The following is a 27,900-nucleotide window of genomic DNA, read 5'->3' as shown; positions in this document are numbered from 1 at the left end:
AAAGATGCTACAATTAGTGTCCCATAATAACATAATGAAACTAGTTTTTTTTTTTAACTTGGATCTATACTTCTGGCCTTGCAGAACAAGGGAGAGGCAATACAATGAATCTGGCATGCATTAAATAGAAGAGCCCTAAATTAAAAGAGTAAATTATTAATGCTTGTGTAAATGGAATATATCATCTGGATGGGTGGTGGGATGGTGGAGGAGAAATCTTCAGGAAAGAATAAATAGTTTATACTGTTGCATTCCATATAAGTGATCTTGATTGAAATCTGCGCTGCTGGATGAATTTTGATGGAAGCTTGTGAAATATGTGTACAAAAATTAAACAAAAATGAATTGTATTGGAGCCACAATTAAGCAGACATGGCCTTAAAAGAATTGAGTGATAACTAAGAATCTGTCAGTGGAAAAAACTTTTGATGACTGAAGGTGCTAGGAATGTCTACTAAGGTTTAATATACCTCATAAAACTATGTAAAACAATGTTCTTAATAAATGCTAAGTAAACAGTTGAGATAATAGCTTTTATTTCAAGAGCCCCATGCATGTTTAATGTGAAATATTTTTAAAGAATAGTGTTATCTGACTTTGTAATTGGAAGATGTCCTTTCCTCTTCTCCATTTTATATTAATCTTTATAAGTGTGTTTCTTCTCTAGCTAAAATTTATATTTTATGTTTTCTCTCTTCTCATATTTTGATGAAGGGGCACAGCCAGGGATGAAATGTGCAATTTCTATATTATGTATTATATGGAAGCCAAATATGCAGTTTCATCCATGATCTGTACACAGAACATTAAGCCAGAGATATTCAAAAGCATACCTCAAGAAGCAAATATCCCTATTCCAGTCAAACCTGATATGACTATGATGGCCCATGGACATAATGAAGGTAAAAATATTTATTCCTTTGCTAATACCACTGTGGGAAAGAATGATATAGCTGAGCATATAGAGTATTTGTGAGGTAGTGAACCAAGGTGATTGCGATATCTATGTAAACATGCTGATATTTAGTTATGCAGCCCCCAAAAATGTACAAAAAAATCCAACACAACCTTCCAGGTAGTCAACAGTACATTCAACTGATATGGCATTATGTAGTATTTAATAGTTTAAGAGTTAGTTGTCATATTACTTTGTTCTAAATCTTATTATATGCAAAATAAATAAATATAAATAATTGTACCACATTCAAATCAGAATCTATTATTAGAATATGTCTAATTCTATGTAAAATTAAAAAGAGTATTAATGTTTATTGATTGAATTTTAATTCTGTTCCTTTATCCTTTTCTTATATTTTGTGTTAATTTAATTAATTAATTAATTAAATTAATCCAGATTGGATGAAAAAGTGAAATAAAAATTAAAAATAATGCAGAGATTCAATTTAAATGAAGCTTGCTTATATTCTGTTTTACTAGTAAATGCACTTGAATATGTAGATAAGATACAGTTTAATCTTATAGAAATCAACCTGCTTGATTATAACATATCCAATATTTCTCTTTCCCCTTTCTTCTGTGTTGAACATAAATGTCTTGGAAAAAGCAGTTCTCTGATTAAACTCTCTTAAATTAGTTATATTGAAACTGGGCCAAATTTCCAGTTTTAAGATAATGTGCAGTAAGGATTGAAAGGTATTTTTAATCTAGGCCTATTTAAATAAATCATAATTTTAAGGAACTGAAGTAGAGATTAAATAACCAATAGGTCATATAATATATGTGGCTTTATACATAATTTTGTATGTATTTATTTATTTCATCACGTTTATGTTATATGTAGTACATATTGGAGATGGTGAACCTTTGAGAGCTATATACAATGAAATTTCATGTTAATGTATGCCAATTAGTGTACTTTCAAAGTGACAACAAAGTTATTATTCCATTCTATAGTATTCATAATCTTTCCAGAAGAAAAACTATTACAGTAATGCCACATCTAAAGTGAGATTAATGCCTTTAAACATCAGGTGATACTTCAGGATAGAGTAGGGCAACAATGATTACATTTCCATACTCTAAACAATTTCATATCATCTGGTTATAAAATTAACTAGACCAAAATATCATCCAGAGTACAATCTACATTCTAGACATGTGATACTATCGTAATAATTTCTTGTGAAAGTCAAAATAATTGTAACCCAAAAGAAGATGTTTTCTACTTTTTATATTTAATCTTATTTCTGTGAGAAAATATTCCTTGACTAGTATATCTGCCTTTTCTGTAGGAATTTATTTGATAAGAATTTGATACATCATAGTGTTCTTTCAATTGAAGAACCATTGTGAGCCTGAATTCTCGCATATAGTTATCATTAAAGAATAAGTAGCATAATCACTTATGGACAGGAATGAGCCAAGTTACAGATACTTATAAATCAATTATGAATAGTATATTTTAGTTAATTAAATTGAATCCCTAAATGTAATAATTATCTTCCAGAAATTAATAGTTGCTCTATTTCTTATGGATTCAACCTAAACGTAGGTGTATATGGATTAGCCAGAAAAAGCATTTCCTTATTTCTTTTCCCGATAGTGACATCTCCAGAAATCCCAAATTGTGTGACTACGGTCAAGAAATGGTTTGTCATGCCCCTGTTGGAATCTGATTCTGAGGGGGAAGTCGAGTAGCTGACAGGGAGTGGGAGTGTGGCTCTGGTAGCTGTGGAGGAAACTGGGGAAGGGCACAGTCTGGCTGGGCATTGAGAATGAAGAGGCCCACCCCCTCTTCATTCTAGGGCACACAGGGAAGAACAAATAAGGGAGCAATATGGGTTTCGTTATCTTTTGAAGTCTGCAATTCCTTATCCTGCCCTGTCTCGTTAATTGCTACAGCGTGGTTTGTGTTGGTTTTTATTTATAATTTATATGTATTTTGGGTTTAGACTGAATTTCTTCCCTTTAAAAACTGTTCTTGGGAGAGTTTTTTCTCCAGCTGATGATAACTGGACATTGGGGGCCAAGTTGGAGGTATTAAACGGATTTTACCTTCTTTTGTGACTTTGTTGCTTATGTGCCACACCCTGGGTCATTACATGGTTGAACTGTACAGGCTCTTATATAAAGAGAAAGGGAAGGCTCCCTGTAAAACTGGCATAAATTCAAACTCAACTATTGCTTCCATTTAGTGGTTTTCCAAATTTTTAGCTTAAATCCAGTAGGCCTAATTTTTGCCAATATTTTTTCAGGCAAGGTTTTTTGGGGGAGTGGGACAGGTTTTGTGATCCTTTTGCCTGCTTGATTATATCTAGATTCAACTCATGGTGGTTGAATATCAATATAAATGTCATTGGATAGAAGAATAAGTATTACCATGAAATTATTTAGTTTATTTCATATTTGTAATGTGAAATTTCTTGGTGAAATTTCTTTCATTTTTTTTTAGAAATCAAAAATGAAGGCATGGGTATGATAATACAGCAGCCAAAAAGAGAAGAGGAGGAGATTTTAGATCAGGGTATGTATTGTATTTGTCCCTTTAAATACATATTTTATAATTATAGTGTTGGAGTATTATAAACATAGCATAGCTGAAGCTAAGGTTATCCTTGCTGCTCTGTTGTAGTGCCCCAAATGTTTTAAGAGAAAGTGGTTGATTACCAACCTCTAATCTTGCAAATGCCTCCATTAGCAAAATCTAATTTGATTTTTTAAAGTTAATTTATTTATTTAATTTATTTGTATAATTGTAATAATTCAATAATCTAATACAATAATCTAAAATTATTATTAGATTTTGCTATATTCCAAATGGAGTTAACACTTAATTTGTAGCTCTCAGTTACAAAAAATAATAACAGAAAAATAATTCATACATATTTTGTAAGCAGTACATTTTGACACTGATATTTATACATAAAAGTTTGTCCTAATGTGGAGTAGCTTGGCAAGAAACTTGAAATCTTCACAAATAAGTATATTTCTGTGTTTTAATATTTGATATTAATATTAATTCCATTTCAATATAAATGCGTGAAATAGGTTTAATTACATGTTTTTCAAGGCTTATAGTAAACAAATCAAACATTAATTTCTTTAGGGTTTTATCAAAGTTTTCTTGCGGGGTATGATTTCTTGTGGTTCACTATAGTCCAAAGAATGGATAATGGAATTAAATTTATGTAATACTTATTTATAAAATATATATATATAGGTTTTTTATTTATATAGCATATATAATGTTACACATCCATACATAATCAGGTATCAATTAATATGCAAAGGGAAGATTACCTAGCTTGTGTATTCTCAATCAGTACCTTAAATGTGTTTGCAATCATTATTTTGTGAAAGGTGTTTATCTCTCTTATCTATGGGAACTTTCTCTATATTTGTAATTCAGTGATTAATTGTGCATTTGCATATTTCAACAGTTTAGGTTGGTGATCATCTTTCTTCAGAGATCATCAGGGATAATTGGCTGATAAGTGATACTGTCTTTAAATGGATAAATTTATACAGTTAGTCCTCGATTTACAACAGTTCATTTATAACCTTTCAAAGTTACAACAGAACTGAAAAAAGTGACTTATGATCATTTTTCATACTTATGACCTTTGTAGCAGCCTCATGATCATATGATCAAAATTCATATACTTGGTAATTGGTACATACTTATGACCATTGTTGTGCCCCAAGGTCATGGGATCATCTTTTGCAACCTTTTGACAAGTAAAATCTATGGGGAAGCCAGATTCACTTATTAACCATGTTATTAACTTATCAACTGCAGTGATTTACTTAACAACTGTGGCAAGAAAGGTCATGAAATGGGGCAAAGTTGACTTAACAAATATCTCATTTAACAACAGAAATGTTGGGCTCAATTGTGGTCATAAGCCAAGGACTACCTGTACTTCATCGTTCTGATATTCCTCTTTGGATAGTTCTGTGCTGTTTAAATCACTATGAATTAAAAAACAAAATGTTACTTTTGTAGGTAAATATTTCAACGTTAATGTCTAATGTTTTTGATTTTCAGTGAATGCCCTTTTGTTAAATGTAGAATTTTGAAATGTTTTATTGTGTTAGCAGTTGTGTTACTGCTAATGGGACTGATAAAAAATGAAAAAAGTATCGTTCTATTGAAAGCAAAGTTGAAGGGAAGAGACAAAAGACATCTCCCACAGATAAAAAGGAAAATCAGAGTGGAAAGGTTTATAAATTGACATAAAAATCTTACAGACGTCCCATGTTCCTTCTTTGTCAGCCAGAGTTTCCAATGTCCATTGAAATCAGTAATTTAGATACCAGGCTCTGAGATACATGCACATGGTCTAGTTATATGCACATGGTTTATTTAGCAGTGCATAAATTAATTTTAAAAATTAATAGTCCTCACCACTATGAGTGATATGTGTTTTCCTCAATTTTGGATTCTCATGGTGATGATACATGTAGCAATGCCAAGTGACAGCAATATCAAGAAGAATTATAATTTGAAGATGTACCAGGACCTGAAGAGAAATTAGAGAGGATATGTGGGGAAAAGGACAAAGTGTTCTTAGGGCTGTGACCTGTATCTCCAACAAACCCCAGTAATAACATCAGAACTCTCTGTCCAGAAAGGCACAATGTGAGGAACAGATAAGATACTGTGTAGAACCCTGTGTAGAACCTGTGTAGAACTCCAAGGCTTAAGGGGTTCAAGCCCATGCAGAACAGCAGTGGAGATAGTTGGTATAGTCCACACTTGATGGCCATTTGTGTGGGCTATCTTGAGTTGATTTGCAGTGTTGTCTTTCACAATTCCATTGAGTTATTGAAGAAAGTCCATCTTGTGTTGACTTCATAGATTCATGTGTTGGCATTAAGATATAGGCTTCCTTTCATCAATCCAGGCTATGCGCAGGTTCGCCTTAATTGTTTTTGCCCCAGCATTCTAACCACTTCAGCCATTGCAGCTTCTTAGACCTCCTCTCACCTCTATAAATGTATGCTTACATATGTGTTGGTCAAGCCACCCCCTCCCCCCCAAAAAAGAGCAGAGCCAGGAGGAAATTGTTATATTGATTATATGCCTACTGATGAAAATTAAGTATTTGTAAAATTATCTAATCATTTCTTTGCATATACTCACAATCACTTTTCACACAAATTAGTACATACAAGTCCACAGGTCCACTCATCTGCATAAGTAAATAAAAGAACACAGTAATTCCCACAGGAAAAGAGAGGTGGAGTTCAATGGCTCTTCCTTCAAGGAACATATTTATATGAGGCTAAGGCTTATTCTCCTCCTTTTTTTCATCATATCCAGAAGGTGAAGACACTTCTTTCAGTTCTAAGGTCTCTAGTAATTAATGATCCCAATTTTCATGGGTGTCTATTAGTTTGGACAGCCTTTAGGGAAGCTTTCTGAGATAAACACTCTATACCAGAAATTCCCATCCTGGACAATCTCCAGATATGAATAGACTCCCAGATTATGATCACGATCTCTGGAAATACTGCTATACATGTACATGCCAATGAGAGCAAGATAATGAGAGCACACTTTTCTTCTTTGAAGGAATGGCAGCAGCTTCTTTTCTCCTCTGACAGCTCTTTCAAGCATGTCGTTCATTATTTGTGCTGCCTACCCATTTCTCCATTCTCATTCATATGAAAATATTCTTTGTGCTGTATGCTCAGCAAAACCAACCTCACTCCAAATCACAACAATTTTCTTGACCATTTGTCGAAAGAGTGCAATTTGCAATATGCAGTAGAATGACATTTTACAATCTGGCTTCAAAGCTGGGAAAGTAAATAGTCAGATGTGTCTATAACTTATACTATAACTTAGTACTGAACTAGTATAGATACCATGCATAGACACTGAACACATGTATGTTCTTATTCTTAAGTGCCTTAGTATCATCCAATAGGCCTTTGTTTTCAAGGTTTCCTCTGAAGTAAATCCTGTAGATTTTAATGTGATATTCTAAAGCATTTTCTTGCTTGGGAATTCTTGCTTAATATCGCAGTTAATGTACTCTCAGTATGGCATTGATATTAATAGGAAAATTTTGCATTAAAAGAACACAAGAAAGTTTCTGCTGGGATTTTTCTTGTAAAGGCATCATTTTAAGAAGATGCTTCATTATAACAAGAGCAAGAGCATTTAGACTTATATACCTCTTCACAGTGCTTTAAAGCCTTCTCTAAGCAGTTGACAAAGACAGCATATTGCACCCAACAATCTGGGCCTTATTTTACTCACCTCGGACAGATGGAAGGATGAGTCAATCTTGAGCCGGTGAGAATTGAACTACCAAATTGCAGCCTGCAATCAGCAGAAGTAGCTTGCAGTACTGTATTCTAACCACTGCACCACCATGGCTCATTATTATTTTATTCAATAACAATCTCTGCTTTTTAGATGTATATATATGCCCACAAGATGATTATATGGCAACACATTCTTTAATTGTCATTGGCTAAGAAAGAATTCAAAATTCTTAAAATTAAATTAAAAGTTTCTATATTTTTTAAAATAAATTTAATTTAAATTAAAATAATTTAAAATATAACATATCTTTTCTCATTGGATTTTATTGCAATAGTTTTAGTTTTATGGATAAGAAAAAATATGAAGCCAATATTGAGTTTTCACTTAGGATGCTAATGGACAAAGATATTAAATCAATATAATTCTCTAAAGAATTCATTTCCATGAATAAGGCCCCTTATTAGCTAATGGATTAATTTTGAATGTTTTATTGGTATACATATTATGTATGTATGTATGTATGTATGTATGTATGTAATATATATTGGTAATATTCAGGGAGTTGCAGTCTTTCTAGTGGAAGCTAATTTGTTGTCTATAGGATGTCAGTTATGGCATAACTGAAACGTTAATTTTTTTACAACCCATCAACATCTTTCCCAAGCAGCAAGTTGGCAGAAAAGTGACATATTTTTTTCCAGAGTTCTAAATAGCATTTAGAAATACAAATGGTTATAACTATTTTGTATGTCACCAACATGGAACTGAGACCCAATTTGATGTACAAGTTAAAGCACAAAGAGAAAAGCACATTTTTAAAAAAAGTTGGGATAAAATATAATACGATTGTGAAGTATACCTATGTTACATTTAGCATGACTCAGAGGGAAAAATAGCTCATAAAATTATTACACTATTTCTCAGTATGGTAGAGCTGTTTGAGACAAACAATAAGAGATTAACTCACTGTTCTTTTTCATGAAATAAAACAGCCATTATGCTAGTCAACTAATTATCACAGTTTACATAGCTTTATCATACAATTGTTTAGGACAGAGACTGTGCACCAATGAATATTAAAAACTAAAAATATCTTTTTGAGGATCTGTTCATAAAGTGAAGTCTGATTTTAAGCATAATTCTCTTTTGAGGACAGACAATTTAGTCCCTGAATTCAATACTTCTCGCTTTTTCCACCTTTATGGTATTTTTTATTATTTTTATTATTATTTATTATTATTATGTATTACTTATTAAATTTATTGGCTGCCCACCTTACCATGGAATAACTGGGATGCTTACAATGTTAAAAGGATAAACCTGTACAAAACCTATATACAACAAAATACTATAAAAATGAAGTCATTACTTTTATATAGATAATGAAACAGGTCAAGACCAGAACTTTGGAAAAATCTTGATCTAGAATGGATTGAGTTCAGATCCATCTGTTCTATCCTGTGTGTTCTGAATTATTCAGAATTATTACTCTCAGAATTCTATCTGTGATTGAATGTAAAGTGTACCCTTAGTACATATGTAACCCACTTCCAGTATCAGATAAAACTCCAGTGATGTCATGCTTTCTTGTATGCTGTATCTGAAAAATACTGAAATAAATGTATGCAGTAGGCTTGGGATTGTAGGTTATGAAAACCTACAAAAGCATCAGTAAAGTTAAATTTCTGGCATTTGATGCGTAAGTTTTATAACATTAAAAAAAATCATCCAACCATCTGCTTCATTATTCCTAAATCAGATTTCATATTCTATCCTTTCAGTGCAGGAGATGAGATGTATAAATATAGTGCTCAATGAGAAACAGAGTTTGCTATAGTGTCAGTTTGTTTAAGGCTTGAAGCAATGCAGAATCAGCCATATTAAATACTTATACAAAACTAGGGTGATCCCTATACAGAAGATGCATTTGCCTGTTGAGATGAGACAAAACTAAAATTAAAATGAAACACACTAGTTCAAAATCATTGATGTAGCAAAAGTAGTTTGACTTATATACCACTCCATAGTATTTTATAGCACTCTCGGAACAGTTTAGTATGTCAGCATATTGCCCCCAGCAGTCTGGGTCCTTATTTTATGAACCTGGGAAGGATAAGTCAACCTTGAACCCCATCAGGATCAAAATACAGGCTGTGAGCAAAGTTTGCCGCAATACTGCATTCTAACAAATGCACCACCATTGCTCATTATTGATATAAAATGAGGAAAAACTGCAATAATGCCAGAAAGATATGGAAAGCAGAAAGGATTTCTATGATGCTGCCAAATTAATATTTTATTTAAATGCATTGCATCATTTAATTAAATATATCTTATAACATAACAACATACAAGTAAGATATTATAAGTTGTACAAGACATGGCAAAAAAAAGCAAAAACTGGGAGAGGAAGCATTTCTATTTTTCTAAAAGTCACCAGAGAACTTGCCTGAAGACTTAAAAGAGGATTTCAGAGATGAGTCTCTATACCCCAAAATAGTCATCCCACTTGTCAGGAGAGCTTCCCGACTTTCTTGGCTTCATCACAGGAAGCAATAGGGGACACTAAGTGCTTGCAATTAAAATACTGCAAATAGTTCCATATTCCATTCACTAAGACTCGGGAAGTCTATTTTCTCTGTGGGATATGCAATTTTCTGATGAATATGATATTTTAATTTTTCTTCCTTTGCCAGTTAGACTTATTTCCTATTTGATCTGCTTTAAAGAAACAAGAAGAGTTTGGGGGGGAGGTTGATAGTCCTGGTTTTATGCCATTATCCTATTTTCTCCAAATAATTTGCCCAGGCTAGGCAGATAATAACACCTATCATGCGTTGCTTGATATCAGAGACCATGTTCCTACATTCTTCATTTCACCCAATATAATTTTCAGGACTGGCATGATGAATGAGCAGTTAATTCTTTATTTTATGTGGATTACTATTTATTGCAAATTATTCCAGAACAGATTGATTCCATTTAGAGTAGGAAACAAGAAAGCAGAAGAACTGCAGTGTGTGTGTGTGTATGTGTGTGTGTGTGATAGCATACCAAATATTATGTGAGAAATGCTTTAAATCAGAGCTCCATGAGGGCTAATGAAGGGAAGCAGTCTTAACACCAAGAGTGCTTTATCAAATGTGTTATCAAGGTTGGCTTAACACATTTTGTTCAGCTCCAATTTGCTTTGTTAATTTCATCAAAATTGGCCATATTAACTGATAATTATTTCTTGACAGGAGATTTCACTTGGGATATTCCCTGTCAAAAGAGTAAATCTGCAAATTTGGTAGAAAGCATTGAGACAAGACTGTTTATAAACATGACAATCTCTCCTTAGGGTCACTTCTAAAAAGACTTAATTTTCCTCTTTGCTGGTTCTTAATAATAGATTTTCTACAAAACACTTCAGCTTAGCTCATTATTATTTTCATTTATTGTTTTTGCACAAAACTTTTAAAAATGTTATGACATAATTCCATAAATGTATTTTTTTTAAAGGCTATTAGAAATATTCAATAGTTCCCTTAATTATCCTTTAAATTTTATGGAAGTGCCTTTGAACCAGCATATTGGTGAAGTTAAGGAAGTTGGTATTCCTCCTCGCTTCTCAAAGTTCAAAGCAGACGTAAAACATGCTCAAAAAAATAAAGGGAACACTTAAACAACACAATGTAACTCCAAGTCAATCACACTTCTGTGAAATCAAACTGTCCACTTTGGTAGCAACACTGATTGACAATCATTTTCGCATGCTGTTGTGCAAATGGAATAGACAACAGGTGGAAAGCATAAGCAGTTAGCAAGACATCCCCAATAAAGGAGTGGTTCTGCAGGTGGTGACCACTTCTCAGTTCCTATGCTTTCTGGCTGATGGTTTGGTTACTTCTGAATGCTGGCGGTGCTTTCACTCTAGTGGTAGCATGAGATGGAGTCTACAACCCACACAAATAGCTCAGGTAGTGCAGCTCATCCAGGATGGCACATCAATGCGAGCTGTGGCAAGAAGGTTTGCTGTATCTGTCAGCGTAGTGTCCAGAGCATGGAGGCGCTACCAGGAGATAGGCCAGTACATCAGGAGATGTGGAGGAGGCCGTAGGAGGGCAACAACCCATCAACAGCAACAACCCAAACTCTAATTTTCTCAACTATCTATCCTTAATCCTTAATCTGGTCTTTCAGGTGAATTCATTGCCACTGTAACTGAACCTTTCCACCTTGCTGCTTGTCATTCTCTTCTCTTTCCTGGCATTTTCCCTAGCATTAGAGCCTTATTCAGATGGAGAGGTCCTCGCATAATGTGTATGAAGTAGGATAATTTGCCCCTCATCATTTATGCTTTGAATGAGAACTCTGGATTGATATATTTGATGATCCATTTTGTTTGCTTTTTTGATGTCCAGGGATTTTCAGGATTCTCTCCAACACTGAAGTTCAAAAATAGTAATACTATATCATATTTATATTCCAAGGTTTATTTATTTTTTGTTTTCCACCAAAAACACTGGGGGGAAAATCCTGAAAATGCATTTGGGAGTCTGCAGGTACCCCACATCTACAGATTAGTACTGTTAGTAATCACTGATAATTTAACTGATAATCCCTTAACTACGTAGAAAAGAATTTATATTAGTTGGAAAGATCAGATTAGTAAAATAATAGTAACAATAGCCATCTTCTAAACAGAGTGCCACAAAATTGAGAAACACAAACTAGAGATATAATCAGTTACATGTACATGATTTCTCCCCAGTATTTAGTAGAAAGCAAATATAGCTTTTCTTGAACTGTTTGCCCCTGAAGTTTTGGAGAATTAAAAAAAAAAGGTCATTGTATTTCAGGGTATAATTCAGTTTAGCTTAAACAAGTTTCAAAGGTAAGTGTAGCTGTACACCAAATATCTTTTTATAAAATCTCTTGTTTAACCTAACTAGGTTGTTTCACTCTCTTGACAATCTTCCAGGCAGTCTTCCCATGTCTGGATTCTGACATGACCTTATTTTGACAATGTAAATATTGTATCTATCTCTGGTTCATGTCAAGAATTCATAAAGTTATAACAATTGTAATCCAAGTAAGCTTTGAATAATAACTTGCTGTACTTACAGAAAACATTTCCTGCTGCTTCTCCATCTGTTATTTGTCAGCTTTACTACAGCATCTTTCACCCTGCCTGACTTGCCTGCCATTCTTTCTCCCTTCTCCCTTTTCTTTCTCTTTTTCTACACAGGTGATTTCTATTCCCTCATTTCCAGGCTGCTAGGAGAAAGGGAAGATGTGGTTCACCTACACAAGTATAACCCTGCAGAAAATGCTGAATCAGATTTTGTAGCTGAGATTGCTAATGTAGTCCAGAAGAAGGATCTGGGCTGGCCTGATGCCAGAGCATTTTCCAAGAATGACAAAAGGGCTAATACCATTCTTGTCAGAGACAGAATCCATAAGTTTCACAGATTAGAATCAACTCTGAGACCACCGGAAAACAGGCATGTTGCTTTTCAGCAAAATAAACCCAGTGTAGGGAACTGGGAAAAAGAACAGACAGGAGGTAGGTGGTTTGGAGTATTTTTTATATTTCACAATCCAATACTGTGCTCTGTTCTGTGCAATGTGAGGAGGAAATGTGAACTGATGTGTTTGGGTTTTAAAAATGTATCATTTGACACTTCATGTTTAAATGAAAAATGCATTCTGTTCAGTATTATCAACCCAAATTATTAAAATGATGTTCATATTGTATTTCTCTTTCGTAGAGAATTAGCATGGTGTTTTCCTAGACTTCTTAACTATATAGTTTTATCACTATTTTATTTCATTATTTAATCATCTGTAGATAATTTCTTTATAAATTGAGAAATACTGTATTGTTTCCTATTTTGAGATATCAATGGAAAACCAAACTGGGGAAAAAAAATTAATGAAAGCAAGCTAAAGCTTGTTTTTAAAACAATTTTATTAAATTTAAGACAAAATAAAATACAAAACAACAAAAAAGGGGAAGAATGGTTGCAAAAAGAAAAATAGTTAAAAAGTGCGAAAGCTAGCTAAATCTGACAAATGTCATTTTTTTCCTTATAGATGTTTATTTCACGTTTACATGAAATACACTTTCTGCATTCTATTTATATGTTACCTTTCCAAAAGTGTAAGCATTATTGTTCTGTTTATAATATTGTTTTCCGCAGAAGCCCAGAGCTAGTGCATAAGTTGCTGGTGCCAGCTTATCTATGGAAATAAGTCAAGATGCTGAATAGCATAAATCAGAAAAAGGAAATGTATGAAACAGCAACTCTTTTTCCTGATTAGAAAAGTTGTATTGATTTTTCTTCCATTTCCCAATATAAGACTAAGAGCTGCAGTTAACCCCAAAAATAAAAAGAGAAAAAAATTTCTGCTTTATTTGCTTAGTTATTTATTTACTTAGTTTCTCAAGGAGAGAAACCAATCAAAGAGAGAAGCAACCAGAGGTGGTATTCAGCAAATTCTGGCCAGTTCTAGAGAACAAGTAGTGGAAATTTTGAGTAGTTTGGAGAACTGGCAAATACCACCTCTGACTGGAGATGATACAGTATCTTTCCCCTGTCACACCCAACAAGCCACACCCACAGAACTGTTAATAAATTTTTTTGAATCCCACCACTGGAAGCAACCTAGAACTACAAAAAAAATTTCTGACATTGAGAACAATAAACCAGTGGAGCAGCTTACCTATAAAAATTGTGATGGCTCCATGATGTAGGGTCTCCTGCTTGAAAGCCGGAAGTTAAACTAGAAGACCTCCAAGGTCCGCTCCAATTGTGTTACTTACACTTTCTGAAGCCATAGCCTGCTTCCTATTTTGGATGTACATAATTCAGAAGCCATGTGTTTTATACTCTTGATTTAAAACAGCACTGCTTTTTGTTACCTGAAACAATTTCATCAGAAAGGAGTGGATGGGCATCTATGGTCAATTGAAAAGCAAGTGTAATTATTTGGGGAAAATAATGTTGTGAATGTTTATATCAACATAAAGAGTTTCTGATATTGTATGTAATTTATGATTTATTTATTTATTTGCTGTTGTCAGGAATAAAGATCTGGAATTACATACAATACCTGAAACTCTTATATCTTATGTTATATAAATACTCAAAATATTTTCTTTCATCCTTCTATTCTTGTTATGGCATGATGACTAATGGAAAAAATCTAGTCTACTGTTTCTATCGCTTAAGTTAATTTTAATTATTGCAAATTAGAATTTATTAAATGTTCTTATATAACTTTTGAGATATTCCTGACCAGTTCTCTGCACTTAACAGACATCCAATATCTAGTACATTGATTCATTTGTGGAATGAATATTGTGTGTATTCTATGTATGTGTATTTATGTATGTTCATGCATATATTTACATACATATATACATTTGTTAACCAATGCAATCAAGTGCAACATAATCATTTATTATGTTTATAATCATGCATTATGATTATGTTGCACTTGATTGTATTGGTTAACAAATATAGTAAATTACTTATATAATAAATTAAAGAATTTCTTTGTATTTCTGGACTGGTTTACTTGGCTATATTTCCTTCAAATGTTTGGAACATTTTCAAATTAGTATAAAAGTATTATGTTTGGTATTTTATTCTTATTGAAAGTTTATTTTTCATTTAGTTTGTAAGCAGAAAATAAACTGTATTTCTACTTTTGCAGCTCAGGTTTTCCTAAGAATAGTAAAAGTTCAGTAATTTTAAAACAAAAAAAAATCTAGAATCCTGAAATACATGGCATTAACCAAGCAATCAAATGAATACTAACTGCATATTTGGATGTGTTCTATTGAAAATTGTTTTTTGCATAAACATATTTGGAATTGTTTTCATTCTGTGTATGCAAGGTTTCAAACAAGGGAGTCTTGTTTGAAAGTGGGAGTAAGAAGAGAACGGAAACATGAATAGAATTCCACATAATTTTTATAGTTATTATAGACAGTTTGTTTGGAAATGAATCTGAGGGGGAGTCATCAAATTATGGCTTCTACTATTCCTGCCAAATTGATGGAATGAGCAATTGCTGTCTCCCTCTGTTGTAAGCAGGCATATTGCTACTGACAGCTCGCTTATTGGAATATTGAAATATTGGCATTTACAGCATAGATGATATAGTAAAAAGGTTGAGATGAATTCATTTTACATTACGCTTCTGAAAGAAGATATGGTTTTCATGCTTTTGGAAACTGCTGAGGGATCTATGTTGAGGCTGTTTTTTTTAAGAATAAAAAAACACTGGCCAGGTTAATTCATTTCAGTTATGTAACAACATTATGGCTTGCAGAGTTTTGGTCACTACCATCCTGAGTATGTTCCTTCTGGTTGTCCAGCAAATCATTTAAAATGTGAGGTTAACTATGTTGTCATTATTATACTATATGCATCATAACATTGCATGCAAAAATACAGATATATATAGATTCTCACAGTTGAGACTTGAATTTCCATCATGAGTTGCTGTGGTCATAAAGCAAGTCTTCATGTCACTGGGCCCAATTTATGTCCATTTTTACCATTTTTTTTTAGTGAATCACAAGATCATTAAGGGAATCACGCAGTTGTTAAGCAAATCCATTGACTTTGTTTGTCAGAAGCCAGCTGGAATCTAGTTACTATCACATGACCAGAAGCCACTGCAACTGTTGTAAATGCAAGCTAGTTGACAAGAGCCTGAATAATGATCAGGTGATTTTGGGAGTGGTACAGCAATTGTAAGGATGCATTGAGGATGGGTTGTAAGTTATGTTTTCCAAGGCCTTTGTAACCTTGATCCATTGTTAAACGCATGATTGTAAGTCAAGGACTACCTGTACACATTTTGTAAGTAGCACACACATTATCATAATGTATAAAATAAATATATTCCTTGTTGTTGTTTTCAGGTTTAAAGATAGAAGAAGTAGCTGACTGGCCAGGCATAACCCTCAAACTAGGCCAAGTTTCTGGTCTTGCCCTGGATCCTAATAACAATTTAGTCATCTTTCACAGAGGTGACCATGTGTGGGATGCAAAGTAAGCAAAATTAAGTCTATATAGGTATCTTTGATGCTTTCATGTGTTCTCTTTAATCTGATTCTTTTCTGGCCCATTGTGTGTGAGTTCAAGTTATATCACCTGCTTAAGCAGGTGATTTTATTTGAAATCACTTTAAAATATCAAGATTTTTTTTTCATAATGAGGTTTCATAACTTAGTGGCTGTTAATTTGAATACATCCAGAAAAATATTATGATGTTCATCTCTCTTTAATTTCCTTAATAGGATTTTGATTTTTTATAATTTGAGAGATATTACAAATTCCTATGGAAGTGATGATCATCGTTGATAGTGACAACAAAGCTACCATCTAGAAAAGATACTAAACCAGGGACCATAATCACGTAGTAAAACCATGTAGTAACAGGCACTAAACCAGGATTTTGCAGTGTTTCAAAGTGCTGCTCAAATGTAAAAAAAGCATGATGGATAATTTTAATGAATTATTTATAAGTTGTAAAAGAATAGATGGAAGCTCATTATGTACTTTCATTGTTGTTTCCATTTATGTTCCTCTGAAAACTCAAAACACTTCCGCTTAATATTGTTCCCAAATAATAAGTTTGTGTGATTGGTTCAGAAAGAGTAACTGGCTCAAAATTACTAAGTGAGCTTCATGACTGAGTAGAACTTAATTCTGATTCTCCCTGGTTTACATTTTAAACACTAATAATTCATTGACTATTATTCTTATTCTAAAATATCCTTATTGTAACTCGGGTTTTCCAAGTGGACCTGTCTTCCAAACAGCCAGCCTTTCTGAACTGATAGTGTTAATCAGAACACCTCAAAGTCCAGAATAAATAAGGAAATATTTTGGTTTATTTGCCTTACTTGTAGTATGATCATGCAACTTTCAGTGGCACAAGCATGTCAGTATTTGTCAAGGATGGCATTTTTATTTCAGGTAGATCAAGACATTATAAATAACTGATAGTTACCTTTTCAACATAGCATAAAATGGTAGCAAGTAAAAATAAAAGAGCCTTGTACATTTCTGCAGTAAGAATCCCTCAGAGATTTGTAAATAATTTTTTTTAATAAGAGCATATTATTTAATAAGAGGAAGGCAATAACATTGAAGAAAGAATGTTTATTATCATATGGAATAGTTTCCTTTCCCCCTTGAGAATTGGCCTTCATTAACAGCCTTGACTCAAAATATGCACATAATCAGAAAATTAATGCAGAGTTATTAATTGTTCTGTATCAGTCATAAAGGTACTCAATTATTAGCCTTAGGAATTCAGTTCATTCTTTGTGGTTGATTGCTTTCCCATCATACAACAAGAAAGATGCAAACAGATTATGTGCTTCAGGCAGAGTACAAAATGGCAGCAATATATTAATAATACATGAACATAAAAGCTGAGCATCCCTGCAAGTAAATATAGCAGCTGCTTGAAAATATTAGGCAGTTTCATTTAGTATTACCCTTAAAGTTCTATGATCAGGATCTGGTGCTGTGTGTCTATAGCAGTGTTCTGCCCCAAACAAGTGAAGCCACTGTCAAATTTACAAAGCAATCTGTTCTTTAAATTGCTGCCTTTGAGGGTGCATGCTCTTTTGCTCGATCATTTTCCTTTATTCTGATGAGATAGCAACTTCAAGAGAATCCTGCCAAATAACAGATAAACAAATGTTTTTGGAACATGCCTCAAGTCTGGAAATTCTGTTTGTAACCTTGTTATCTATCTTGATAGTGTATTAATAGTATGTCTCAAAAAAGTGGATTTTCCCCATAATAAGACGTTTTATGTACAAATAAAATATATTTAATATGCTGTTATTAAATCTGAACTTAGACTAACTTGGAATAGAATACGATGCTATTTAAATTAATAAAGATTAAATTCTGTTTCTTTTATCTCTCAATAAGTTAATAGTTTACACTGGTTTAGTCTTCTCTCCCAGATTCCTTTCGTGGCTTTCCAGAAAATATTCATTGTTAAAAAATAAAACTGAAATTATTCAGTCACAGAACTTCATAGATGAACTAAGTCAATCTGGTGCTCTTGAATTTATGTGGAATTTGTGCTTGTGGATTTATTAATGTCACTTTTAAGCATTTCTTTAGAAGGGTTTCTATAAATAAGAATGGTGACCTAATTAATATAATAATAAAAAATATACTTAAAAGTAAATTAATCTCAGCCAGTCTTTGAAAACTCGCAAATTTGCACACAAACCACCATACAACAGAAAGCAGGTTTCAATGTATTTAATGTCAAACAACAAACTTTCCATCTGGCAAGAATGGCATACAGTCTGGTCTAGGTTAGCTTCCAGTGCTATTTAAAGGTATATACACACCCACCTAAATGCTTCTATCTCCTGTACAGGCCCCTAATTATCCCTTTAATCACCCCCTATTCCCACCATCCAGTTATACCTAATATGGCCAGTGTTTTCTTCTTTGTAACCTATCCTTCGCTTATGAATCCTATCTCATTGTGAGTAAACTAGATAGTCAAAATCCCCCCCATCACTCATTGCATCACTACAGTTGGGCCAACAGTCACACAAGCTGGCTTCAGTTTCTTCAGTTCAGCGAAATCGTCAAAGTAGCCTCCAACGCCCATGAGCTGTCAAACCAGGATGGGTTTTCCTGGATTGCCCCTCACGTCACTGATGACTGAGGATCCCCTCAAATGTCCCGCTCCTCCGATGCTGCATCGGATGCAATTAAACAATCCAAGAAGTATATAGCGGCAGGCTGCAGTGGCTCTTGCAAACGTGCCGACGGACTCAGTTTATCTAACATCCCTAATGGAGCCCGACAATTAATTTATGTAAAACAACTGTAATTGTTCAACTCCTGTGGATTTTTCTTAATTACTATGTTGTTGATTGTTTCTGTAAGGAGAATGTAAGAAATATCTTCCTTATTCTTACAGTCTTACTTCACATGCAATTTTAGTAGTTTGTATTTTGTGTTGCATTCTAGCATTTTAGTTATACATATATGAGAAAGAATAATACTATGCCCATAATGCTATATTTCAGTCAATGCCTAACGCTTATATCAAAAGACTATTTACAATTTTAGGGAAATGTAGTTACATATAATTAATAATTTCTCTGGAGATAATGGCATCAATGTGTCATATCAAGTATATAACTTATAATGATCCTAATAGAATTTTCAAAATACTTTAATTCTAGTTTAGATTGAAACACTGAAAGGTTATCTTATTAGGTCTACAGTGCATTTAAAATCAAGTATTTGATGTAGAAACTAGAGGAGGAGGGAAGAAAGAATATACAGTTTTAAGATTAATATTGCTTTCTATAAAAGTGTGTTTGTGTATGCATATAGTGTCTAGTAAGAACCTATTCTAAAGGCTTTTTCCTGACTTTTTGTTATATCTTATATAATATTTGAAAAGTCATGAAAAAAAGCCTTCAAAGAAGATTGTTATTAGACAGCTGTTTCCATAAAGGTGACGGTTATGCTGACAATATTGTAATACAAAGCTCAAATATATACATATTTTAAAATGTAAGCTCTGAGTCACATTAGTGAGAAGGGGACAGTATAAATTTTTAATGCAGGAATACATATATGTTCTTAACAGAAAGACTTGCAGGATGAAACATGGAGAGTTCCTGAAAGAAGCAAACACTGGATGTCAACCTTAGAAAGCTATTTTCCTAGCTTTCTAGCTATTATCAGGCACCAATGGTGTTATCTAGTTGGGTAATGAAATGTCTGCAAGCAATCAGTGAAACTCAGAGTATCAAGGACTCTTTAAAAACTCTGTCTGAGAAGTAGTTATTAAAGAAAGAGTCTGAGCTAGGGAAAAAGTTTTAATAGAATCTAAAGTATTTAAAGACTGTTCACAGTTTAAAAGAAGTAGATAGAGAAAAACATTAAAACCCTGACGGATTGTGAGGTCGATTGAGATTTTATGGGATATTTGGTCTTTGGAACTGATAGGCATACTTTAAAATTATTACAATGTACTATAGTATGCTCACAGATTTACTGTATTTACTTGGATATTTCTAAAATGAATGCTATGTTAAACATAGCCAGTCACAAAATACCCTTTTACTGGCGACACAGTTGTAAACGGCCAAATGTTAGTATTCCAGGCCAGAATTCTAATTCACGTTAACTAAAATATGGTCCAACAAGTATATGTTTGAGAAGGCATGTGTATGCTAACATGTATTTCTTTTTCTTTTAACTTTAGTTCATTCAATAGCAGCTATGTTTATCAACAAAAAGGACTTGGACCAATTAAAGAAAATACCATTCTTGTAGTAGAGGCTAGTACTTCAACAATTCTTCGTTCCACAGGAAGAAATATGTAAGCTCTTTAAAAAAAAAAAACCCACAACTTTGATGTATTCTTTATGTTTGATCAGTTTGAACTGATTAATTCTGCTTTATTTTGTGTATACTAATCTATTTTTGTGCTGAAATTTCTTCAATTTGGCTAGCATCTTTGGAAACAATTCTTATTTTTGCCTATACTGTTTACTGACTATTTGAATACAACTCCAGTCAAAAATAAAAAATATATATATTGTCTGATTTTCTGTCTATCTAGCCACCTATCTATCTATCTATCTATCTCTAGCTATATCTATGTTGGAGAAAAAAAATAGGGACACAGAAGGCTTGCCAAATGTCTGCTTACACTTGACCTGGCTATAAATATTATGTGAGGTAGATGTACTTCTATCACTCAATTAAGTACTATGGGATGGAATTGAAAGTCATCCTATATTGCTTCAATGTGGTGCAAAAATCACTTTCCCCCCATATCTGACACGTTCTTTTTAGGCATGAAATAGGTGTGATCCTTTACCCTGGATCACTCTAGTAAGCAAAGTAGGCATTGTTTCTCTTCTGTATTCCCTCTAGGTATGTATTTGTTTTCATGCATCTTTTAAACTGTGCAGTTCCAAAACATTCTTATGCTTAAGTGACATGATTTGTCACAGCATCAAATATGAATACAATTTTTGGGATAAAGATTGTGACAAGGTTGACCTTTCATTACATCCAGTGTACTCTCCTGGCTCTTGGTAACTTTTTAGTCTGCATGTATCAGGGTTCAGAATAGGTTTTAGTGAAATCATTCCTGCAAATTATCCTGAATGTTATTGCATGCCCATCTTTTCAAAATTTTCTCCACTGTCAATTAAGATTCATTAGGGAATTTTAAGCTGAATACATTTACAAGACTTCCCCATGATAAAGAATCCTATCTTACCAAGACTTTCAGTTTCAATGAAATCTGTAGACATGTTTAGCTGAACATGCTTATATTATCCAGGGAACATTGATTGTCAACCCCTAAAGGAATACAGATGTATTGGGAAACTGTTGAGGCTGGGATTTCTTTGCATACTCTTTGCATATTTTCATAAAATAATTAAATCAATGCTTTTTCAAGCTGAATATCTGCAAAGGATTATACTTTCTTGAATCATTTGTTTCCTGTACCTCTAATAACCCAAATTAAAAGGTTCAAACACAATGTTTATTCAAGGGGAGGATGACCTCCATCAGTTAGTTTAAATAGAAAAAATTCCTGCTTCTTTAACATATTCTCAGTTAATCTAATATATTGGCAGAATTAGGGGAAGAAAACTTTTCAGATAAACAGAGTGGTATTTTTTTGTCCATAAATTAATGTTCTTGACATAATTCAGCAGTTCAATATTGTCAAATGCAATATGCTTCTAGACCAGCTGTGGGTTTTAGGAGCAGGAGGGATGACTGATCAATTCCAGTTGAGAGTTTACTAGGTTAGTTTCAGTAACGTGTTTGTGAATTACACAATTCCCTTATATTTTGGCTGTTTCTTTTCACACATCAATAGTATGGAAAGAAAGTATCTGTGCTTGCCTCTAGCGTAACCTAGATGGAATGCTTCCTTTTCTAGTGACCTTTATCTGATTATCAGTTCTGAAGCATAGTAATTGTAGCATCATGTTGACACTAAATGAAATCAATTAATTGCAAATTAGACAATACAGAATAACATAAACAGAAGAGACCTTGAGTCTAGAGTAGACTAAGTCCCTGCTGAAGCAGGAGACCCTATGCCATTCTGAACAAATAACAAGTTGTAGGAGAAAGAGTGGCAGAACTTGGAGGAGTTAAAAGTGAGATCAGCCCAGAATCTCTATGTAGCTACAACAAATCAAATCCAACCCCACTTGAATTCTGCTGACCCTTATCTAAATCTAAGTAGGTGCTACCTGTTAGTTGAAAAGATTCCTGTGCATAGGCACAATTAGCAATAAATAGGTTTAATTGATCAGCTTAATTGGACCCTGATGTGTGGACCTGACCTTTTGCAGTTGTCACAGGTACAGGTGAATTAAGTGAAAGACAGGTGAATTAAGTGAAAAAAGAAAAAGACTACACATTTTGGTAGCTGTAATGTTTCTTTCAAAATAAGATAACACTAGTTCCACCTCTTGAAACAGCTAAACAACTGAACTAAACAACTAAATAAAATCAGTTTTTAATGCTTTCTTCCTCATTCATATTACTTTCTTTTATTTTCAGGTTTTATTTACCTCATGGCTTGAGTATAGATAATAATGGTAACTACTGGGTGACAGATGTAGCTCTTCACCAGGTATGTAGAAATAGTTTATATATTAACAAGAAAACCCAAATCTACTGTCTTTCTGTCTCTAACTAACACTTTGGATACAATATTTGTTTTAGTGTAGTGTGGTTTGAGGAAAATATTTGTCATTTTTTATTGTATGGGTTGACTTTTATACAAAACAAAAACCAAAACTGTGAATCCAGCTCTTACAATGGATTTGTGTAATGATCTCATAAATATTAATGTCTATTCATCTGTTCTCTAAAGAAAGATATATTCTCCAGGTCAAATGTTTGATCTTCCTGTAAGCTATAGCATTTTTGTATTAGTCTCACTTAACTGAAGCTCTTTATTCTTTTATGTTGTTAGGTGTTCAAACTGGCATCAAATGGTGCGGAATCTCCTTTGCTGACTTTAGGGAGGGCTTTGCAACCTGGAAGCGACAACTATCACTTCTGCCAACCCACTGATGTAGCTGTGGATCCAGCAACTGGGAATATTTATGTGTCCGACGGCTACTGTAATAGTCGTATTGTTCAGTTCTCTCCAAATGGAATATTTGTCATGCAATGGGGAGAAGGTATAGAATAGAAAGTTAATTTTTTTTTTCTCCTTGGAGAATGGCTATAACAATGTATATACAAGATAACATTCAGATTTTACTATTCCCCCCTCTCTGTAAGTCTGATTGAAATCAGAGATCTGAGAGTATAAGGCAGTGTTTCTCAACTATGGTGACTTTTAAGATATGCAGACTTCAACTCTTAAAATTCCTAGCCAATTCTAAGAGTTGAAGTCCACACACCTTAGAGTTGCTAAAGCTGATAAATACTGGTTTAAGGTTTTCAGAGAGTAGATTGTTATGTATTTTTTAAATGTATTTCTAATAGTAAGACATTCTTATTTTATAAGGAACTTTAAGTGCTATTGATAATTTAAATGGATAAGTTCCATTGTTATGAAGAAGTTCCATATGCATATACCTTAAGTGTGAGATACCACCTACATTCTGAGTTTAAGCAACCCTAAAAGTAAGATTTACCAATAAAAACTCAGTGTATGGTGGAAAAATATTAAATCATATTTTAATCATTTATATATTTGGATTTTTTTCAAGATACAAATATTTTAATTCTTTTACATACAGCCTTTTGTTAAATTCAGTCACTAACCCAAGAATAAGGGGAAAGGATGCTTAATTATATTTATTCAGAGACTTAAAGTTGCAGTAGTTGAAGATATCCACATTTTTTCTTCACTTCGTTTTTCTTCAAATGTAACCATTAATAGTAGCTTTAGTTTGTCATATTCAAAATGAATATCTGTTCTTTCAGAGACTTCTGTAGGTCATGCTAAACCGGGCCAGTTCAGCATCCCTCACAGTTTAACTCTTGCATCTGACTTTGGTCAGCTATGTGCAGCTGACAGAGAGAATGGTCGGATTCAGTGTTTTAAGCCAGAAACGGGCAATTTTGTGAGAGAGATCAGACATCCATCATTTGGAAGAGAAGTTTTTGCAGTTGCTTACGCTCCAGGTAAATATGAAAAAGTGTTGCACTGATCATCTCTTCTTTTGGTCTCTGTGGCTCTTTAATATTTTTTCCTCTAGTTTTTTTAAAAAATAACTTTAAATTATTGTCAGCACAAGCAGATTTTCCTTTTCAATGCTTGAGTTTCATGAAAACTGTTGTGGGAAGGGGAGTTTTTGCTATATAAATGAATACAACTATGCTTGTCAGCCATTTGTTAAGAAGAGAAATGGAATTCCAAACCAGAATTTTTGTTATGAGAGGAAAAACAGAGCCTAAACTTCACTCTGAGAAGCACAGAGCCGAAGACACAAGCCTGAAGATGATGAATGAGACTTCATCGAAACGTTGCCTAGCTACTGCCAATCTTACGCGGGAGAAAACCCGAATAACCAAAGATCCACATACAAATACCCGCGAGAACTTCAGAATGAATATATATATATGTTTTCGTGGGTATTTATATGTTTGGTATTTAGGTTTCTTCGGATATTTTCCCACGTCTTAATATTTGTGCTTTTATTATAGTGACGTTTTGGCAGAATCTCATCTGCCATCCTCATTATAAAACAAAAAATGGCTGCCAAGCCTGACACACGAGATTAAAAAGAACCCAATACACAAGCCTGAGGATGGCAGATGAGATTCTGCTGAAACGTCACTATAATAAAAGTACAAATATTAAGATGTGGGAAAATACCTGAAGAAACCTAAATAACATACATACATACATACATATATATTTCCATTTTCCTTTTTTTTTAGATGGAAAGTTTTACCATTGCTGAACTGGTTTTTACCACTACCAGCCTCAGTTCCTCACATATTTTTACTTGAAAATGAGTTGCTATTTCAGCATCGGTCCCATATCTTGTGTAATGAACATGCAAAGTTATGTATTCATTTCTGCTTTTATATACCACCGTTTCACTACTAACTCAAGGCAAAACAGACTCTCCTATTTATCTCCAAAAAAAAACCCAGCCATGTGAGGTCTCAACTGAAAGAGAGAGTACTTGATTCACACTAAAATAGGAAGTTTAAGCATGGGTCTTTCTCAATCCATATCAAATACTTTTAACAATCTATTTGCAAACTCATTCTTCCTTTGTTATTCAGTAGTCCAAACACTCCTCTGTTTTCTCATTTATGAAGTCATTGTTATTTTCAATATCTTTGGAGCTGTGCTTCACAGAATGCATGTTTGCATCATTTATATTTCTTTAGTTCTTTAGTGCTACCTTGTCTTTTTTTTTAAGTTACCATTTTTTAAGTAACCAGCGTTTTCATTTTTTGAAAGGCCTGTCATTTTTCTCATAGTTTTTATGACATTGATCATCATCCATGCAGGTCACTGCTTTGACTTTACATTTTCCTAGCTAGCAGAATGCAGTCTGGCTGAGTTTTGTCCCAGATGTGTGATAATTTTAGCATGCTGGTTTCACTGAACTAATGATGGAATTTGAAGTTATCTGTAAGTCCATGGAGACGGGGAATAGAAGCTTCATTCTCACATTGTGTCAAGCTACTTCCATTCAGTTTGTGCCCTGAGTTGCTTTAATAGAGGTAATCATAGAGTTCTGGGAGATTTAAAAGAGATTTTATAAGGCCCTAAGTACTTGGTGGGTGACCACTAAGATTCCAGGCTGTAGGGTAGATTGCTAAATTACAAATAAATAAATAAATACAAAACAACCCTAGAAGAAAGCAATGGCAAATCTTTTTTGTAACATTACCAAGAAAATTGCATGGAAGCAGTCCCCCGAAGTCAAGTCTGCTTAAGAATATCTTTATTATATTATAATTAGAATGTTTTCTTCAGCAAACTTTATTCTTCTGCATCATTCACAGAATGTTATCTTAACTACCCTGACTTGCTGCTTCCCTTTCAAGATGGTTGTCTATTAATTATTTCTTCTACTAAGATGAATATATGCTTCATCTGTTGAAGTTTTTACAAATACTTGCAGTGACTATTTATCTTGCTTGACCTTTGTCATATTCAGATCATTCCACTGTTGTCTTCACTATTTGTCTGTATTACAAATTGATATTTTTCAGCTAAATGTTCTATGGATAATAGTGCAGTGTCTACTCTGAAATGCGTTTTAGGATATTGACCTCATTTGAAATATCTCTATGATGCATGATTTGTTTTAAAGAGTAAGATAAAGAAATTGACAGTATCTTTGGTAAAAGAAATGACAGGCTTGCCTAAGAATATACTGGGCGACACAGCTATTTTTTTTAAAAAAAGTTGTATTCTGTCCTTTTGACAGAATCCTTCCTTAAACTTCTTAAAGCCACAATCCTGTTTTTTCCAAACATGTAGAAGCCTGTAAAAGTTGGGCTGCTTTAATGAATAGAAGAGCTGCTCCTAACACAAAATCCAGACCAGTTCTTCTGAAACTCAGCCTTAATAAAATTCAGTACTTAAATGTTTTGCAGGTACACAGATAAACAGCATAAACCTAAATGTATTAATTCCAACAAGTAATAAAGATGCATCTTAAAACTCCTGATCAAAATCAAATAGTGTTTCAACATGTTTGGAAAATAATTCTAGTTTAGTATGAGATATCCTAAATGTTGCATTTCCCAAAAGAGAAACTGTGCCTCTCTTCCCCAGTTTAAGGTGTGGCCCTCAGAGGCCCCTCAAAAGCTCCTGCTGAATTATAAATTGTAATGTGACAGAAGTGGAAAATTACTAAATACATGTCAAGTAACCATGTTTTAAGTTATTCCAAATAAATTAAATACATTTAGTTTTTTAGCCTGGTCCTTGTATTTTGTTGTTCTGGTTTAGTAGAAATACCAGAAAAATATATTGCTGTGGAAACATGTCAGGATAGAAAGACTAAATTGCACAAGACAATTGGAATTGTTGAATGGGTAGTTTTTGACTTACAATCACAATTGATTGAGAGAAGCCTTCACGTAGCATTTATCCAGGTACAATCTAACTACCCTGGGTAGAAACCAGCTGATGGCATCAGCTATTCCCATTTCAACAAACATTTTTTTCTTGGGATTAAATAGCTTATTTTCTATATTTTTAAATAAGAGATTTAATTACTGGTTTCCATACCTCGTTGAACCTGCCCTTGTGTTGATGTTTCAGTTGAAATAACCTATCCTCCATGTGCCATTACACTTTACTTTCTATAATGATATTTGAAGAAAATCCAGTTTTTCTTTGTTGTTGCATATTCCAAGTCAGTCTGAGGAATCTTACATTATTTTACTTATATAAAAAGGGCGTTGGTACTTACCTGACATGCCCGTTCTCTTTGAGCTATGAAGAGCATCCAGTAGTGTGAGGTGCTTCAGTCTCTACATGTCTAGGCTGGGCTTAATTTGTGGAACGCTCCTCCTCCTCCACAGGACTCCTCCCCAGCATTCCCCAGTTTTGGCAAAGAAGAGAGAAATAAACGCCCTCGTCCTCAATGCCCTAACAATTTGTTGGCC

General features: G+C 33.6%; 1 protein-coding gene and 1 long non-coding RNA gene across 12 annotated transcripts in view; one reads left to right on the top strand and one right to left on the bottom strand.

Annotated features, from left to right (window-relative positions):
• LOC148127357 (uncharacterized) overlaps nucleotides 1-27,900 on the bottom strand; it is an 826,567-nt gene that overhangs the window by 69,938 nt on the left and 728,729 nt on the right. The window lies entirely within an intron of this gene.
• PAM (peptidylglycine alpha-amidating monooxygenase) overlaps nucleotides 1-27,900 on the top strand; it is a 156,904-nt gene that overhangs the window by 112,677 nt on the left and 16,327 nt on the right. For 7 of the 11 annotated variants that reach the window (XM_087927008.1, XM_026719558.2, XM_087927014.1 and 4 more), the window contains 7 exons: nucleotides 715-902; nucleotides 3,413-3,484; nucleotides 16,167-16,296; nucleotides 20,519-20,635; nucleotides 22,855-22,927; nucleotides 23,273-23,483; nucleotides 24,238-24,438. In XM_087927008.1, the coding sequence (XP_087783134.1) occupies nucleotides 715-902; nucleotides 3,413-3,484; nucleotides 16,167-16,296; nucleotides 20,519-20,635; nucleotides 22,855-22,927; nucleotides 23,273-23,483; nucleotides 24,238-24,438 (992 nt within the window). Of the gene's footprint in view, nucleotides 1-714; nucleotides 903-3,412; nucleotides 3,485-12,473; nucleotides 12,792-16,166; nucleotides 16,297-20,518; nucleotides 20,636-22,854; nucleotides 22,928-23,272; nucleotides 23,484-24,237; nucleotides 24,439-27,900 lie in introns of all 11 variants that reach the window. The other 4 variants (XM_087927007.1, XM_026719529.2, XM_087927006.1 and 1 more) reach the window with 1 other exon arrangement.

The sequence above is a fragment of the Pseudonaja textilis genome, chromosome 2 (assembly GCF_049901715.1).
Source record: "Pseudonaja textilis isolate UNSWEBS1 chromosome 2, rPseTex1.2, whole genome shotgun sequence".
Lineage (NCBI taxonomy): Eukaryota > Metazoa > Chordata > Lepidosauria > Squamata > Elapidae > Pseudonaja > Pseudonaja textilis.
This window is presented reverse-complemented; position numbering and strand designations above follow the sequence as displayed.